Below are 16,602 nucleotides of genomic sequence, written 5' to 3'. Positions count from 1 at the left end.
TTAGTGGTAACAACTTTGGACATTATAGAGAAGGCAAACTCATGAGCTGGAGAAGTTCCATCACAAGCACCTTTACATCCTGCTCTGAGGAAGGCACTATGACTAGATGGCTAATAACAGTGTCTGGCCACATGCTGACTGCATGTTCAGAGAGGGACCAACAGTGAAGATACAGCTATGATGGGCCAGCCATATGACAGATGAATGATGCATAAATGCAAAAAAAAGCCCCTATATAGTGAACTGGAGTACAGGAAGAGGAAGCATAAGTCCCCCAAAGCACTTCAGCAACATCCTAAGATCCTACTGGATCTTAGCTCTTACCTCTTTTGAGCTCTTTGACCAGCAGGAATAATATTGGACAGGAATAATAAGCCGTGTAAAAGATGTGTTTACATTACTGGCAGCAGACCAGCTCAATGTTGATCAGAGTTACAACATTTGTGACAAAAACTGCATAGACTTATATAGTTATCTGTATATCCAATTTGCCTGACTAAATTATTTCCATTACGGAATTGTCAATCTTGACCACAAAAGGCACATGACAAAAGACAGACTCTAGGCATTTCTGATATTTTCACTATGTTAAAAGGGAAATGCAGAGGACAACTGTATTCAATCAGCATCTGAGGGTTACAGTAAATAGACAGACAAGAAAAAAGCACCACAATATCCCTGATGCATTATGTAATTAAGATATAATAGGCCCTTTCCATTTCAAACTAAGATGTATACAATGAACACTGTAACAATGATCATTTCCTTTGGACAGGTCTCTATTTTTTTTAAATAAAAACTATTAGTACTTCTTCTACTTACAATGCTTATTTCCCCTTTCTTTATTTAAAAAACGATTAAGAAAAAACCTTCAGTATAAAATGGTAACACTGAAAAAAAATCAAATGTTCAAAAATTAGGAAATGAAGGAATAAAGATTATCTGAATATTTTTCAAAACATGCTAAATATGAAGAGTTTAATTGCATGCTCAAATACTATTTATTCTAGTAGACCCCCAAGTTGTTCAGTGCACAGGATTAATTTAACATTTTTATTTAAAGCTGCGTCATTAAGTGTAGAGTTCCACCATTTTTACTGCATGTCATCCAAGCCATGCACAGAATGCTGAATTATTCATTTCTTCCTGAGCACCACCCCCCATTCACTTCCAGACTCTTACGTATTTACAGACTGATGGATAGATCTCTACATGCCCCTGTGAGGCCCTGATATGAAAATCAAAATTATCAAAAATATTACCCAATTTTCTGCATCTTAGTGAGCTACTCAAAGTCTAAATTAACAGAGTAATTAACATTTTATAGCATTGTGTATTTCAAAAAGCACTCTCATGAATTACAGTTGCATTCATGTTTAACACTTCGGCAAATGAGACCCTAGAGTCTCAAGCAGAAAATGAGGAACGCATAGTAAATGGGCTTCTGTGGAAATGCTGATTTGTGGGACTTGCCCAGCATTGCACATTAATCTGTAGCAGAGGCATGGATAAAATCCATTTCCCTAGGGTGACATTCAACTTTGCCATATCGCTGTCCTTTCTGTTGTATGTGATCCTGCCATACTACGGTGATACGTAACTGAAGATTGTAGTACATGCAAATATAAAAGGGCCCAAAATAAGGCTTTGCAGACCACCACAACTGTGATATTTTGTAACTTAAAAACGTTTGAATTTGCAACGTTAATATTTTGGTTTTAAGTTATTACTTGGTTGTAAGGTATATTTTGGTTGTAAGTTATTACTACTAAAACCTTGAAACTAATGAAAATAGTATCATACGAAACCATGCAGATACCTGACTCAAGTCAATACTGGGGTTCACGCAATGAGATGCGCAATATAGATTTATGCCACTTCAGCCAATAAAATAACAGTGCCAACAGTAGTTGGTCTTTATGCTCTGCATGTATCAGCCATTAACTCTGAAAAAGGTATGCACTTTGCCACCGTCTCATTCAGATATTCATCAATAGCCAAACAAAGTAGATACTAAGAACCCTTAAAATCAATTTAGTGTTCTGGGTGGGAACGCATTCGGTCCCGTATCCTGTAACCTCACTTTTGCTCTCCTATTCCTTACCCACATCCCAGATTCTCCCCATCTCCCATTCCCTGCACCCACATTGTGGCTCATCTCCTTCTGATGCAAGGCATTTTTTTTTTGTAAATGACAACAATTTTAGACATTTCTTTAAAACTGCCTGAATACCCAGGTGGGAATATTTCTGCCTACATGGTGAATGATTGACAACTTCCTATACAACTTAAAAAGAACTGAATGTTAGACAACAATAAGAGGCACAAGTAACTGGACTAGAACAATTAAAAAGGTATGCATCTGAGTAAAAAAGCATTTATATTGTGCATTTATTAGCCATTTCCCCCTCCTATCTATTTTTCTTTAACGAACTGCGAATTGAAAGGGGGGAAAATGTAATTATATGTAGGCAAAATGTGTCTGTCTAGTCATAGCAAGAATCTAGAGAAACAGAATTTATGATAGTTAAATATCAATTCCCAAATAATAGTGAAATTGCCTTGTAGAAAATAAGAGCCCGAATACTTATGTTAAGTGAATACACATATAGACATACTATTGTATTCTACACAATTCAGAAGAATTCTGAAAGTGAAAATATTTTCCGGTTTCCTGGTCTAACAAAATAGATTCCTATATTCTTACCGCCCATTAAAAATATTTCCAAAGACCAGCGATATATAGCTTTTCTCCAAAGATGAAAGTAATTGCTAATTGTTCAGAAGCAATTGTTTCACTGAAGTACACAATCAAATCACTATAGACTATGACGATGACAGCCACATGAAACATATTTAAGGAAGAAGTATTTAAGACAGATGCAACATACTTAAAATAATATAATATTTTGATTCACAAAGCACTAAAATTATTTAAAAATGCAGCTATTTGCAAGTTGAACTTATGCTTGGTGCCAGAGAAATTTGCTGCAGCAAAAGCAAACGCAGCTTCACCTGCCATGTTATGTATGCCTCCTTCGTACTTCTGTTGCAGGGAAGAATGATTTGTTTATCCTACAATAAAAGATCCTTCAGTGTATATTTAAGATTAAATGCCAAGATATCAATCATTCAAGTTTTAACACAGGTGATAGAGAATTAACATATCAATGCTAATTACTCAGCAAGATAATTACTCAAAGGTTATAGTCTTCTTTTCGTTTGCTGAAGGTATAGCTTCCTGTAATAAGGAGGATCAAACGTTCTCTTTCTATCCCCTTGGGCCTCATGTTGCAGTTATACTGCTCTGTTTTGTCTGTTTAGCACAGAAGTGATTTTAGAAACTTCTCAGAGTCTCACCCACACTTAGCCCTAAGAACATGGAGAATGATGGCTTTGCTGCGGGAACACGACAATCTAAGTTTGGGGTTTTTTGACAGCTAAGCAGTCAGATGAAACAGAAAAAAGGCTAAAAGCTGGCGAAACTATATTATATTCAAATAGGTTTTTGGGTCCTAAGTAAAATGGATGTAAGAAAATATCTTCCTTCTTAAAATCAGGAAGATACGCTTCATGGAGACAGACCATATCTATATATTCATAAGTGTATATAAAATAGACTCTGATACCGCTATACTACTTTGTCACACTGAATCTCTGACACTTCCAATACTATGCAAAAGTGTGAAAAAAATAATGACCTGAAATAGGAATGGTGTCTGGATATTTCTATAAAAAAGGCTAGGGAGCTTATCAGATGACCTGAATAGTCTTTCTCTGTCCCAAGTATGGATGGATTCCCTGTTACTGGGTGTGTCTACACAAGACATTTACTCCGCATTAGCCTAATAACACTGCACAGTAGTGTAGCAGTTATTAACCATGCTAACAGCCTACCTTTGCACTATTAGGCTAATGCACAGTGGGCGTCACAAAATAACCATGTACTGGTGCTACTGCGCAGTAACTCTAGTTACCGTGCATTCAGTTAACTAACTGCTAACTGCGCAGTAACGAAGGTGCATTAATGAACATGTAGACATGCCCGCTAAGCACAATGACTCTTTTTTGCATTGAACAGCAGCAGTCTTTTCCAGATGCAGGTAGCAGCATCAGTTTGAAACAGATAAGCATCATATGATTCTAATCCATTTCAAACTTTAGGCCGTCTATGCCACATGGGATGAAACTCCAAAGAACAACCAGATCAAACACTGATCATTTTTATGGATTCTTACCATTAAGAGACCTAGTTGTCAACTGTCAAAGGAATTAGGAAATGTATGTGCAGGACACAGTAGAGCACGGGTTGCTGGATCCAGTGGTCAGTGCATTTGAAAGCATGCAGAGGCCTGGAGCGAGTGCTGCAGCAGAGAGATGAGCAGAAGCCACTGGATACTGGGGAAGCCGAGCAGGTCCCCCAGCAGGTGCAGCAGTGACAGCAGCAGCTCCGTGCAGAAGCTGTGTGCTGGCTGGGCTGGGCCGGGCCGGGCACTTCCGCACATAAGGGAGCGAGGAACGTGGGCTGGGTGGGGTACAATTAGTTGGTGGGCACCCGCGGCCTAGATGAAATTGCTTGGTAGGCCAGATTTGGGCAATGGACTGTATTCTGCCCGCCCAGTATAGAATAATGTCACAAACACAGTTAGTGATTGGAGACAACTAGGATGTGTACGTTGTAAACAAAGCTGTTTTGACCAATGTATAAAAGGAGCCTGGGAACCCTGAATAGCAGCAGCATAACAAAGGGTGGGCAAGCCAGAGCTAACTTTAGAAGGAAGTCAGCATTTCCCCCACTCCCACGAAGTCCATGTCCTAGCAGCGAAAGCAGTCCTATAGCACAGCTCTTGTAGTGGCAACTGCATGCTTTCAAGGTAACAGTGGGTTAAGGCAGACCATGTGGTGGCAGCTGCAACCACCAGGGGTGTTTTTGAGTCCCTGGCATAGGTAAGACTGCTGCATGCCGATTCCCTGCCCTCCCTCCTGACTGTCAGAACCCAAGCCCTTCCAGCACCCTCCCGACCCCCGGCTCTCCCACAGTGTTTGCCCAGGACACCAACCCTATTTGCTATGCTTCTGCCGAATACTTTCCACTGAGCTAAGGACCATATTTTAGGCTGATGCAATGTTCAACAGATAAACTTGGCTAGCCCCAAACCTAGAGGGGGAATGATGTTAGTGTCTAGCATTGGTTGGAACAATACGTCCTGAAAAGTCCTTATTACTAACTGGAGCATGTGGTCTCTTTATTACAACTGATGAGGTCAGGAGGAGGAGGTGGAATATAATATCACTGATGGTTTTCTGAGATAGTCTGACAGGCCATCCAAAATGAGGGAGCCTGATGTGACCCATACTACTTCACCTGTCATGCAGTCTGACAGGGTGCAACTCTTAAAATATCACCATATTCTTTAATGTCAAGATATTCAAGAAGAAAAACCATAATTACTGCGATCAGTACAAATAAGATTTATTTATTCAGCACAATGAGTTTTTGTAGATAAAAAATATTCCTTTTAATACTCGATGGTCAGACTTTTCAATGTTGGTCTTGTAGTACCTAAATTAGGTATTTCATCTGCCAATGTCACGCTCTTTCTGAAATTGGTATTAATGCAGGCTATAAAAAAAGCTCCTTTATTTGCCAGGGATGATCTTCTCTTTTACATATTTTCAAAGCTCTTCTTGTTGTATTAATGATGCAGCCCTACGCTGGCAGTAATGAATGCAAACAATTATAAAGGTTTGTAAGTGTTCTGACACTTTCAAGAGTTTGTGCCCTTTATTAACATATATTATAGCAAAATCAAAATATTAGGATTCAGGAAGTCAAGACCTATTATATAACTGACTATTCCCAAGAGTATCAATATCAATTCTACAATTGTAATTTACTTTAAAATCCAAACTGGCACTTAATGCACAAGCAACCAAGTACCAAGATGAGGAAAAAAATACAAATCACTTAGGGAAAAAAAAAACAGCCCTTTAAACTTGAAGTCTCAACAACAAAACTCTTTTTACTCTCAACACAGATTCCTTCTCCTATTAAAGTAGTTCATAAGTTTAGTGAAGGTGTGCCTAGATCAGAGAAGCAAAAGTATATTAAAATCCCTTCCCTTTCAATGAGCAGGCTATCAGGGAGCCATCCATTGTCCTTCCCTGCCTCCCCATTGGAGGGTGAGAGTGAAAGCAGAGAAAAGTGGGATACTGTGATGCCATGAACAGAGGCTACATGTGGGCAAAGGTGCTGTTCAAAACAGCTAACAGTTTGTGGCAGAATCAATGTTGGTTTTTTTCCCCACAAACCTCTTGAAGACCTGTACTCTCAATTTGGCTACATACATAAATTACACGTAAAGAGGTCTAAATCTGTAACAGAAAAGAAGTTCAGCACACAGACCTGTTTAAAAATGGCAGAACATGGTATAAGATAGACCTTTAATGGATGTAGATCTTTAATGGATAGACCTTTAATGGACCTTTAACCTACTCCCTCCACCATCGTGGTCCATTGTACGAGTTTGTGTGCATCTATCTTCTTTCACTCTCAGCGTCACGAACACCCTCCCACCCCTTCCCGCACCTCCGGGCTTAGTTGGCTAACACTGTATTTTCTGTAACCTAGTTGCAATCCCCTCCTCACCCCCATCCCTCTTATGTTAGTCCCTCGGTCAGGTGCTCAGTATTTCCCTACTGGCTTTGTCATCTTTTTGGTTCATAACTCTTAACATCTACTAATAAAATTAAATCAGACATAATGGGCTCCTGTACATGTGCAGGGAGGCTGCTCCGACATGCTGTCATTACAGCACGTCAGAGCAGACTCAATTAATCAAGCTTGCCAGTGCATGGTAATTATTGCGCTCCAGCAGACTCCAGCGTCATGTGTATCAGTGTCCTGCACTGAAAAATGGCATTTTATCTAAAACTCATTTGACGAGCTTTAGTTCAAAGCGTCCCACCATAGATGACTGGTGGGGGGGGCACAGGGGAGCACGTGCCATCCCTGAGATTGGCTGCTGCCGGCTTCTGCGGGCAGTCGCCACTCGCCACACCACCACCATCACCAGCATCTGCAGGCAGCCACTGCTTGCCACCCTACCACCGCCGGCTTCTGTGGGTGGTCGCTGTTCACCCCCCGCTGCTGACTTCTGTGCAAAGTCTCTGTTCGCCACCCACCCCCCCACACCCCACTGGCTTCTGTGGGTGACTGCTGCTCGCCACCCTATCACCGCCACCCACAAACTGTGCCCTCCCCAGTCTCAGGAGACACCAGTCACTGATGGGCCGCCCCCACCATGTTTTATCACGGGGACACTGATACACATAATGATCTGGGCACTTTAATTAGTGCGGCCCTCAGAGCTGTGCTTAATTAAAGCGCCAGGCCCCTCATCCCCTGCCTCCCGGAGCACATCTATAAATGCCCAATTTGTTTAGGTTAGACCGGGCTATCAAACCTCTGTACCAGATCCCTTCCCAACTCAACTTAGGTCACAGTCTGCTGGCATCCCAGGTACCTTTGCAGCACCCTCCCACAGGGCAGCATACTAGCCTCAACTGCACTCATCTGCTCCAGTCAAGTGCTGGGTGGCCCTGCCTCTGGGCTGTAACAGAAATGGCAGGAGCTGGGCAGAGCCATGCAGCATTGGGGAGGGGTGGAGGAGCTAAGCCCCTCTCACCAAGTGGGTACCCCCAGCTTTGCTTGCTTAGTCTGGGGGCAGGCCAGTAGGGCACGGGTGTCTGCTCCCTTCCCCCAGGGCTGTGCAGCTCTCAGTCCCAGCTCCTGCCATCTGTGAGACTGCTGAGCAGAGCAGTGGCGGAGGGCAGAAGAGGAGGGAGCAGAGGCCCACCACTGTGACAACCCCCCCAACACCCCCAGCTGTGCTTGACTGGGTTTGGGGGAGACTGGGACCTGGCCCGCAGTATAGATGGCCTCCACTCCCCCATTCCCCTCCAGTGCTGCCCAGCTCTGCTGGCAGCCTCACGCAGCTCCAGCTCCTGCCTGTCTGCGTCAGCCAAACTGGGCAATGGCACAGATGGGTGTGGGGAGCAGAGGACACTCTGCCACTCTGACCCAGCTCTGGCCCCACCAGAACCGAGCAAGCACAGCTGAAGCCACCCCTCCCCTGCTGCTGCTGACAATCAGCCACTGCATAGACAGAGGCCATGCTGGGAGGTATGCAGGAACACTCCCCCCCTCCCCTCACACCTTCTTTTCTCTATATATCCAGAATTACTTTGCAGGTAGTACAGAACAGTCTGTCTCCATCTGTGTGCAAGGTCCCTGCAGGATACTGCCTTCCACGGTCCAGTATTTGGCTGTCTAGGAGTATTTCTTCTCAGTGGGCATGCTGAGGAATCCTTCTCAGGCTGCAGCATGCTATACCAGCATAGCTGTGGGTGCTTTAAAAGCTGGCGCCAAAACCCTCCTGCTTCCTTGACTACCCCAGACTGGATCCTGGACTGACCCTACGTCACAGGCTCAGCCTCTGATTTGCTCCCTCTCCTCCCTCCCCTGCCCCGTGCTTCAGGACTGCAGGGGTTCCTACCCTTTTCTCTGCTTGCAGCTTGGTTTTGGGGATATATATATTTTGGGGGTTTTTTTGCAGCAAGCCTGCTGAAATCATGGAGCCCGTCCTTTTTTGTGGAGTCCGCCCAAATTCGCAGCTTCCATAAAAAAATCACACAATCATGAATTCGAGAGGTCCTTACAGATAGGGCATGTGAAACTGAACATCACAGGCATTACACAAACATAGTGGAATAGCAGTCTGGCACTGGTACACATGGTACATGGGTACAAGAGATTATGCAGAATATTTCAGATGATGAAAGAGATGTACGGGAAAAGGTGGTGTGGTAACATGGTGCACTGATGATGTGATAGACTGCAAAAAAAACTAGAAGAGAGAGCATGGATAAAACAGAATCTATTTGCATCAACATACTCTGGGGAAGAGATAAAAAGGTTCAATAGGAGCAGTCTTGGGAGTCTGCAGTTGACCTACAGGGTCACATCTGGATATTGAAACAGATCTGTGGCAGAAAAGAGAGATCTTCATAATCCTGTTAGACTGATAGATAATATTGGAAGGTAATGTCATGACAAGAAATTTGAAGCTGCCCAGATATATACGGGAGAATCCATGCTACTACTTATAGTAGGGCCCATATATTTCTGGATGAGAGGCAAATAAATGTTAAGGCCAGAATTGCGTAAGAGTGTCTGAGTTTTATGTGCAAGCCAAGACACTTCAGTGTAGGTTTTTCAAACTACTTAACATTTTTATGATGTGTTATATGTTCAAAGCACAGTTCCAACAAATATCAGTCACCAGCACTTTATATTTATTCAAATCTGTCTCCTGCTGCCTCGCATTGAGCAATCATAAAAAGAGAAATAGTTTATGGCCAACGGTGACATTTTTTGGCTTGAGTGATTTGATTTGCATCTAATGGGAATGCTGCGTCAGAGATAGGGATAAAATCTAACTCTGTGAGGGGGTATTCTGATTTCTTAACCATTTTCCCACTTCTGTGCCACGTTCACTAAACACCTTCTATGTGAGACAGGGGTACTATGTACAACTCTGATTCACCCTCAGGCTGCAGTCCATTCAATTCTATACATGGAGACAGCAGTCCTATGGAAAAAAAAATACAAAGATGTAAACGTGCCACTACATACTATAACATATGGGGTGGGGTGCGGTTTCTTTTCAACCTACTGCTTACAAACAGAGAATAAATTAGCTGAGAATGTAAAGGCAAAAAGTAACATGGGTAACAGTGATCATGAAATGCTAAGAGTTCAAGATCCTAAGTGGAGGAAGAAAGGACAGCAGCAGGATAAAGATGTTGGACTATGGAAAAGCAGACTTCGACAAACTCAGAGAACAGGTAAGCAGGATTCCCTTGGGAGGGTATGAAGAGATAAAGGCATCCAGAATTGCTGGCTGTACTTTAAGGAGACCATATCAAGAGTGCAGGAGCAAGAGCTATCCCCAATGTGACAGAAGAATGGGAAGTGCAAAAAGAGATGAGCCTGGCTAGGCAGCACTCTCTTCAGTGAGTGAAACCTAAAAAGAAATCCTTTAAAAAGTGGAAACTCATTCACAGGACTAGGGAAGAATATAAGAATCTTGCACTGGTATGTAGGGAGCAAATTAGGAAGGCCAAGGCACAATTTCAGATGCAACTGGCAAGGGATATAAAAAACAATAAAAAGGGATCCTACTAGCATGTCAAAAGTACAAGGAAGATCAAAGAAACCATAGGTCCCTTAACGAATATAGAAGGCAAACTAGGTATGGATGATGCAGACAAGGATGAAGTATTTGATTTGTTTTTTTTAGTCTTCACAAACAGAGGCAGCTATCAGATAATGTGCAAGGCAAGTCGCAAAGATTAGGAAGAAGACAAACAACCTGGAGTAGTGGCAAAATATAGCTTGGGGATTACTTAGAGAAGCTATATGCTTTCAAGTCAGAAGCACTGGATGAAAAACACCCTAGGGCAGTGGTTTTCAACCTGTGATCTGTGGACACCTAGGGGTCCACAGGCTATGCCTAAGGGGGCCACAAAAGATGGCTATGATCAATCAAACGTATTTGAATACCCACACTTACAATTCAAAGGAGTCCACGCCTCCGTTTAAAAATTCTTAGGGGTCCACAAATAAAAAAGGTTGAAAACCACTACTCTAGGGTAATTAAGGAATTTAGCTGAGGTCATTTCAGAGGCACTGGCTATTGTCTTTGAGACCTCATAGAGGTGAGGTGAGGTCCTGGGATGGAAAGGGCAAATATAATGCCCCTCTTTAAGAAATGGCAGGAGAAGGATCTCAGGAATTACAGACAAATCAGTTTGACATCAGTACCTGGAAAGATCATGGAGCAGTGGGTCATCAAGGAATCTATTATGAAATGTGTGGAAGATAACACAAGGTGAACACAAACAACCAGCATGAATTCACTAAGAGCAAGTCATGCCTGAACTATCTGATTTCCTTCTATGATAAAGCGATAGGCTTAGTAGACAGAGAAAAAGCAGTGGATGTGATATACCTTAACGTTAGCAAGGCTTTTGACAGTCCCCCATGATATTCTTATTAACAAACTAAGGACATGGAGACTAGACAAAAGTACCAGAAAGTGGATACAAAACTAGTTGGATCATCGTGCTCCAAAGATCAGTCATCAATGGCTCAATGTCTTGGGAAGGAGTTATCAAGTGGGGTTCCCTGGGGGTCTGCCCTGGGTCGGCTATTGTTTAACGTCTTCAATAATGATTTGGATGAAGCACTTGACGTTTAGCAAGTTTCCCATTTTTAGTAAGCACAGACCCTCCTGTGCCTTCGCCCCAATCTGTTTTTCTCCTAATGACACACTCGCCCTGCTTCCTTCTTCCTCTGCTTCTCCACATAATCTCATTCTGTAGTTCCTTTTCCCCTCCTCCTACACACTCTTGTCTACTGACCCCTCTCTCCCTCCATCCCCCTAGATCCTGGAAATCCCTTACTCTCTCAGCTCCTCTTCTTTCCTATGTAAAACAAGGAGACAGCAGAGCACAATTACAAAGTGGCAGCCCGGTCCTTTGAAAAGGTGGGCAGTCACACTTTGTGACATGATGCCTCTCCACTGCTTCCCCCTTCAACTTTAACTACAAAGGGATATACAGTGTAGTCAGGTGGTGGCAAATGCTTGCATCCCACTGCTCAGTCACCGAAGTGAAAGGATGAAGTTTCCTAAGCAAGTTCTTTAATAAACCCACAGCTTAAAGCCAGAATTGAAAGGAAACAGATCCTACTCTGCAGCTAAAGCTGTCCCACCTTCTAAATAGCATGCTTTAAAAAAATGATGTGGACAAAAGTTGCACTAACTAGGCAGGAAATGACAAAGCTGTTAATGCCAAGGGCAACTTCTGAGAGCACAGTCCTCATCATGATCTGTTTAAAGGCAGCGGCGTCTTGGCTGCACAAAGGCGAGCAGCGGCAGTCCTGTCCTCAAACCTCCCTGTAAGCCGTGACTGGGCATGAGGGGCAACCAGTGAACAGAGGTTGGACTCCGTTCCATCCACATTCTGGAGAAGAGAATACATCTGTATCTCCACGCTATGATTTTGTCCCTGCGATGCCAGCCAAACCATCCTAAATCGGCTCTAACCTTTCAAACTAAATAAAAGCTCCTCAGCATGAATTAAACCTGAACTCTTTAACAGAAGAAAGAAACCAGATTAATCACCTCAGCCTTGCTGGATAAAATTCAGCTGATGCTGAGGCAGAAAAAGAAAGACATCTTTTGTCCTTGTCACAGCTACAGGACAAGAACACAAACAGTGGCCTGGATGTCTAGAGTTCACTAACAGTAGAAGTTATTTCTCATTATCAACGTTTCATCACTTCCATTTTCCTGGCTGTAGTCTAACCTTTATTTTTTTTTTTTTTCAAAAGGCAAGTATAAGTCCTCTTGAAACGTTGCTTGAATGGCACAGGATTGCCATTTTGCACACGCTTCTGGTACTTACATCAAATTCATTTAGTGCTGCAGCAAGTTCCCCGATGCCAGTGTGACCCTTGTTCTCATCAGTGGGTGAAGTGGCCTGCGCAGCATTAGAGATGCCAGCAATGGCCTCTTGTACTTGCTTGAAGACGTAGTCTCGGTTGGCTCTAGTGGCGGCTACATCAGGGTGGCGGAGAAACGCTTGAGACGCCGTGTACAACATGGTGGCATTCTTCTTCAGAGCACCTCGGGCAGCAGCCATCTCATCTCTACAGTGAGGATCTTTCAGCTCCTGTACAAACACAGCAATTGTCTTATGATTATATAGTGAAGATTTAAAATGTTAAAAAGTTCATTTTTAAAACCTCATAAATAGGGCTTTCTGTATCCTGTAGCTCTCCAGCAATGGCATCTACAACGATTTACCATGTACCCCATGAAGAATGGTCCATAAGTTTGGAAGGGGACAACCTCCAGCATGGATGCCTGTTTCTCCTGTGTCCACTGCAATTACACTTGTCATTTTTTGCTCAATGTCTCTATACTTCAATCAATTGGTTCATTACTATCAGTCAAAATCTAGCACCAGATAAAAATATGAGCTTCAAAAGAGGCCTTCCTGATTGATTTGATCCACACTGCTGCTTCCATGAAAGTACCCTGAATGCAAAACTGCCGCTGCAAAGAGTAATACTTTCTTATGAGCACTCTGTTTCTTCATGTCACCAGCACAGATGGTTTCTTTCCTTTTGTTTTTGACTGCAAACATATTTCTAGCTCATCCATATTTTGCACATTCTCTTCACTTGCTATTTTCATCATTATTTTCATGTTTATTTTTTAATTTGTAATGTTTTTATTCTGACTTTTTAAAGAAATGCTCTTGGTGAGCTTTTTATTATTGGTCTCCACAAGATGCACTGGCTTTTTATAATATCCCCAAGATGCTTATGTTTTTAAAGCTCTTTGGCCATTTCCTCCTATTGTCCTGTATATTAAAACACCCGTTGTTCATTATCTCATGTTTACAGACTAATTTGACAATGTTTTCTTATCATTCCATTCACTGATTCATTTACATGTTTATGGTACTCATCACACTCTTTTCTGAATGTCTTACAAATATTAATGAAGTCAGTATAACAATAATTACATAAGGAAAGAAAACATTATAAGCTCCATTTTAAAGCTAGGATCACTGGAGTACACAGAAGATAAGTAATTTGTTTGTGTTTTTCCATGTTTTAAACAAAAGTCCATTCTGTTTCTTACAATGACAAGAGTTTGTAGCTCATGCATATGTACGATATTCCAGGAGTGTTATCCAAACTGGGGGCGCAAGATTTTTTCAGTGTTACTCACTGTATCTGCACAAAAGAAATGTCTGAATGCATAAAATAATATTGCTTATGTATTGATTGAGAAAGGTTAATGTTCGCCAAATTCAGTATTGATGTACTGCAAAAATAAGGTATGTGGGTGAACAAAACAGAAGGGGAAGTGTCGCATTTCAGAGTCCGGTTGGCTGCTGCGTGGCCCAGTAGGAGATTAAATACTGTATTTTCTCGAATATAAGACAATTTTTTTTTCCCCAGTTAGGATGGGGAAAAAAACCCTTCATCTTATTCGCATACCAGCAAACCCCATCATTAAATACACTGTCTATCATTAAACTGCTGCTTGAAGCAGTTTGTGCTCAGTCATGGAAACCAACTATGAAGTTGACTGAATGCAGCCCATGCTGAGTATGCCATAAAACACACAGCCCGTATCTGGCAAACACAGTGATGGGAACCTTTTGTGTCTGTGCGTGTCCCTTAAAAAAATGGGTACTTTCTCCCCCAGGAGGGAACAAGTACTGGGCCTGGAGCTACTGCAATACCAGGCCAACACTTAGAGAGGCCAGAGCAAGCTCTGACACCCTCCTCTGGTGCCAAAAATGCTGATGGGAACCTACTTTTTTTTAAAATTTAGTCTCAGGCCAAATTAGCCAAATCGGTTCCAAATGCCCTTGACTGAGCAGAGCTCACTCATTCAAGTCCACAGGGTACTGCCACCATCAAGTGTCCTACCTCCCAGACTCATCGTCCTGGGGCTTTTGATGCTCCCAAATCTATGGCAGGTATTCTATGTGTAGGCCCCAAGTTCAGATGCCCTCTAGTGTCACTTGTCCCTAGCCAAAAGGCTGAAGGATCAAGCCAAAGGAAAAAACAAAAACAAAAGCAGACTAGTGCAACCCATCTGAATAAGGTATAGAGCCCATTGTGCTCAGTCCCCCTCTGCACCAACACTGTTTCAAGTCATGGTGAACCACTATATCAAATATATTTCAACTTCTTCACTCCCACAGCTGAACTGTGCCTTTCTTTCCCATTTCCAATTATTCCTTTTTCTTCAGCAGCATTAAATGTCTGGCAAACATCATCAAACTTCGAGCTAAATGACAGAGACTGTCACCCTTTCTCTTAGCATGTCACATGATTCAGAGGCCATTGAATGGGGTGGGCCACCACCTCCTTCGTGGCTTTCAGATATGCCCTAACCTTACCCAACTCATCATCAAAAGCAAATTCCCAACTGATCAACAGACATCAAAAGGGGCACAGCCTTGCCTTAACAATAATTGTTTAACCTGCCAGCACATCTTCATTGCTACTAAAACCAATACCGCCCAAAATGAACCCATCAGAATCCATGGATCCTACAGGGTGCAGACAGAAGTGACATTTTTCGTGCGATCTGGCCTCTGATAGCGCTCTACAGCTGTGACCTAACACACATACATAGCTGCAGAGTGCTTCTAAAAAATGACTGATCACGCAAAAAATTAACCCTCCTCTAATCAGGTAACAGATTAAGGCACTCCAATTCAGAGTGCTTTAGGGAACTTGTGTTACCTTGAGGGTAAATTATTCCAGCAGGGCAAGTCTGGCCTGAACTGAAATGGGGAGCGGGGTGGATCAGAGCCCTCTTGCCTTGGAGGCCTAGCCCAGATTCTGCCAATACCTCAGGTACTGCTGCTCCCTTCACACCCTCTCTGCTAACAGCCCTGGAGCTGGGAGGGAGAGATGGGGCTGGGTAGAGGGACGGCTCTGGCCAGCACCCCTGCTTGCTGGCTAGGGTGGTCAGTACAAGTAGGCTCGATCCATCCCTCCATCCCCCCACCCCCCCAGCAAACGTCTGTTGGGTTTGGGGGGGACGGGGGACACTAACTCATGATGCTTTATGCAAAGCACCTGAATGTCTTTCAGCACCCACACATGCCTTTCCCTAAATTTGATACATCTGATTCAATTCACCGAATGCTATCACGGCAACTAAGTGGGTGAAACCAGACAGCAACTATCTAGCAAAATGTACTCCCAAAAAAGAAATATAAAGGACAGAGACACACGCGTGTCAGCTGGAGCACGTTTTTCACAGAAAAACCAATCCCCGTCTGACCTCACTCTCCTCACACTGTAGGGAAATCAACCAAACACCTTTAAAAGGCAAACTTGGGAACAAATGCTCATAAGCTGGCTGGACACTAAGAAACAAGAACTGAACACAGATATTGATTTTATGACACACGGATTCCTGAATTTCTTCCTACACTGGACAAGTATTAATGACCCTCCTCCCTTCCTATAGGTCTTGATCTCCCCGTATTCAGCTTCTTTTCTTCTACTAATTGCTTGTCTGCTACCCCTGGGAATTTCCCTTCTGTCTCCAATTTCATAGCTCTTCTCTCTACTCTACAGTCTGTGCTTGCTCCCTTCTTCAGACCTGATGAAGAAATCATTGCATTTGAAAGCTTGTCTGACTTTATTCCAACCATGCAATAAGTCCAATAAAAGATATTAGCCTAGAAAAGCCCTGCCTCTCTCTTTATACCGGGGGGTGGGTGGGTGGGTGGGTGTGTGTGAGAGATGTCTGGCTCATCCCCCTCTCCCAGTTTATGAAAGAAAACAAGTTTAGATACTAGGTCTTTGTCAATTGGAAGGGCCTACATTACACTAGATTAATAGAGATCTTTGTGCACATAAGTTTTTTTTTTTTCTTTGTAACCAGTAAGCCCAACAATTTCCAAAATAGGCATGTACAATTTAGG

At 42.8% G+C, this 16,602-nt stretch overlaps 1 protein-coding gene across 7 annotated transcripts in view; it reads right to left on the bottom strand.

Annotated features, from left to right (window-relative positions):
* Positions 1–16,602, bottom strand: part of CTNNA2 (catenin alpha 2) — an 884,847-nt gene that overhangs the window by 583,666 nt on the left and 284,579 nt on the right. For all 7 annotated transcript variants that reach the window (XM_059721437.1, XM_059721436.1, XM_059721434.1 and 4 more), the window contains one exon: positions 12,535–12,801. In XM_059721437.1, the coding sequence (XP_059577420.1) occupies positions 12,535–12,801 (267 nt within the window). The remainder of the gene's footprint in view (positions 1–12,534; positions 12,802–16,602) is intronic.

This window comes from Alligator mississippiensis, chromosome 2 (assembly GCF_030867095.1).
Source record: "Alligator mississippiensis isolate rAllMis1 chromosome 2, rAllMis1, whole genome shotgun sequence".
Classification (NCBI taxonomy): Eukaryota; Metazoa; Chordata; order Crocodylia; family Alligatoridae; genus Alligator; species Alligator mississippiensis.
This window is presented reverse-complemented; position numbering and strand designations above follow the sequence as displayed.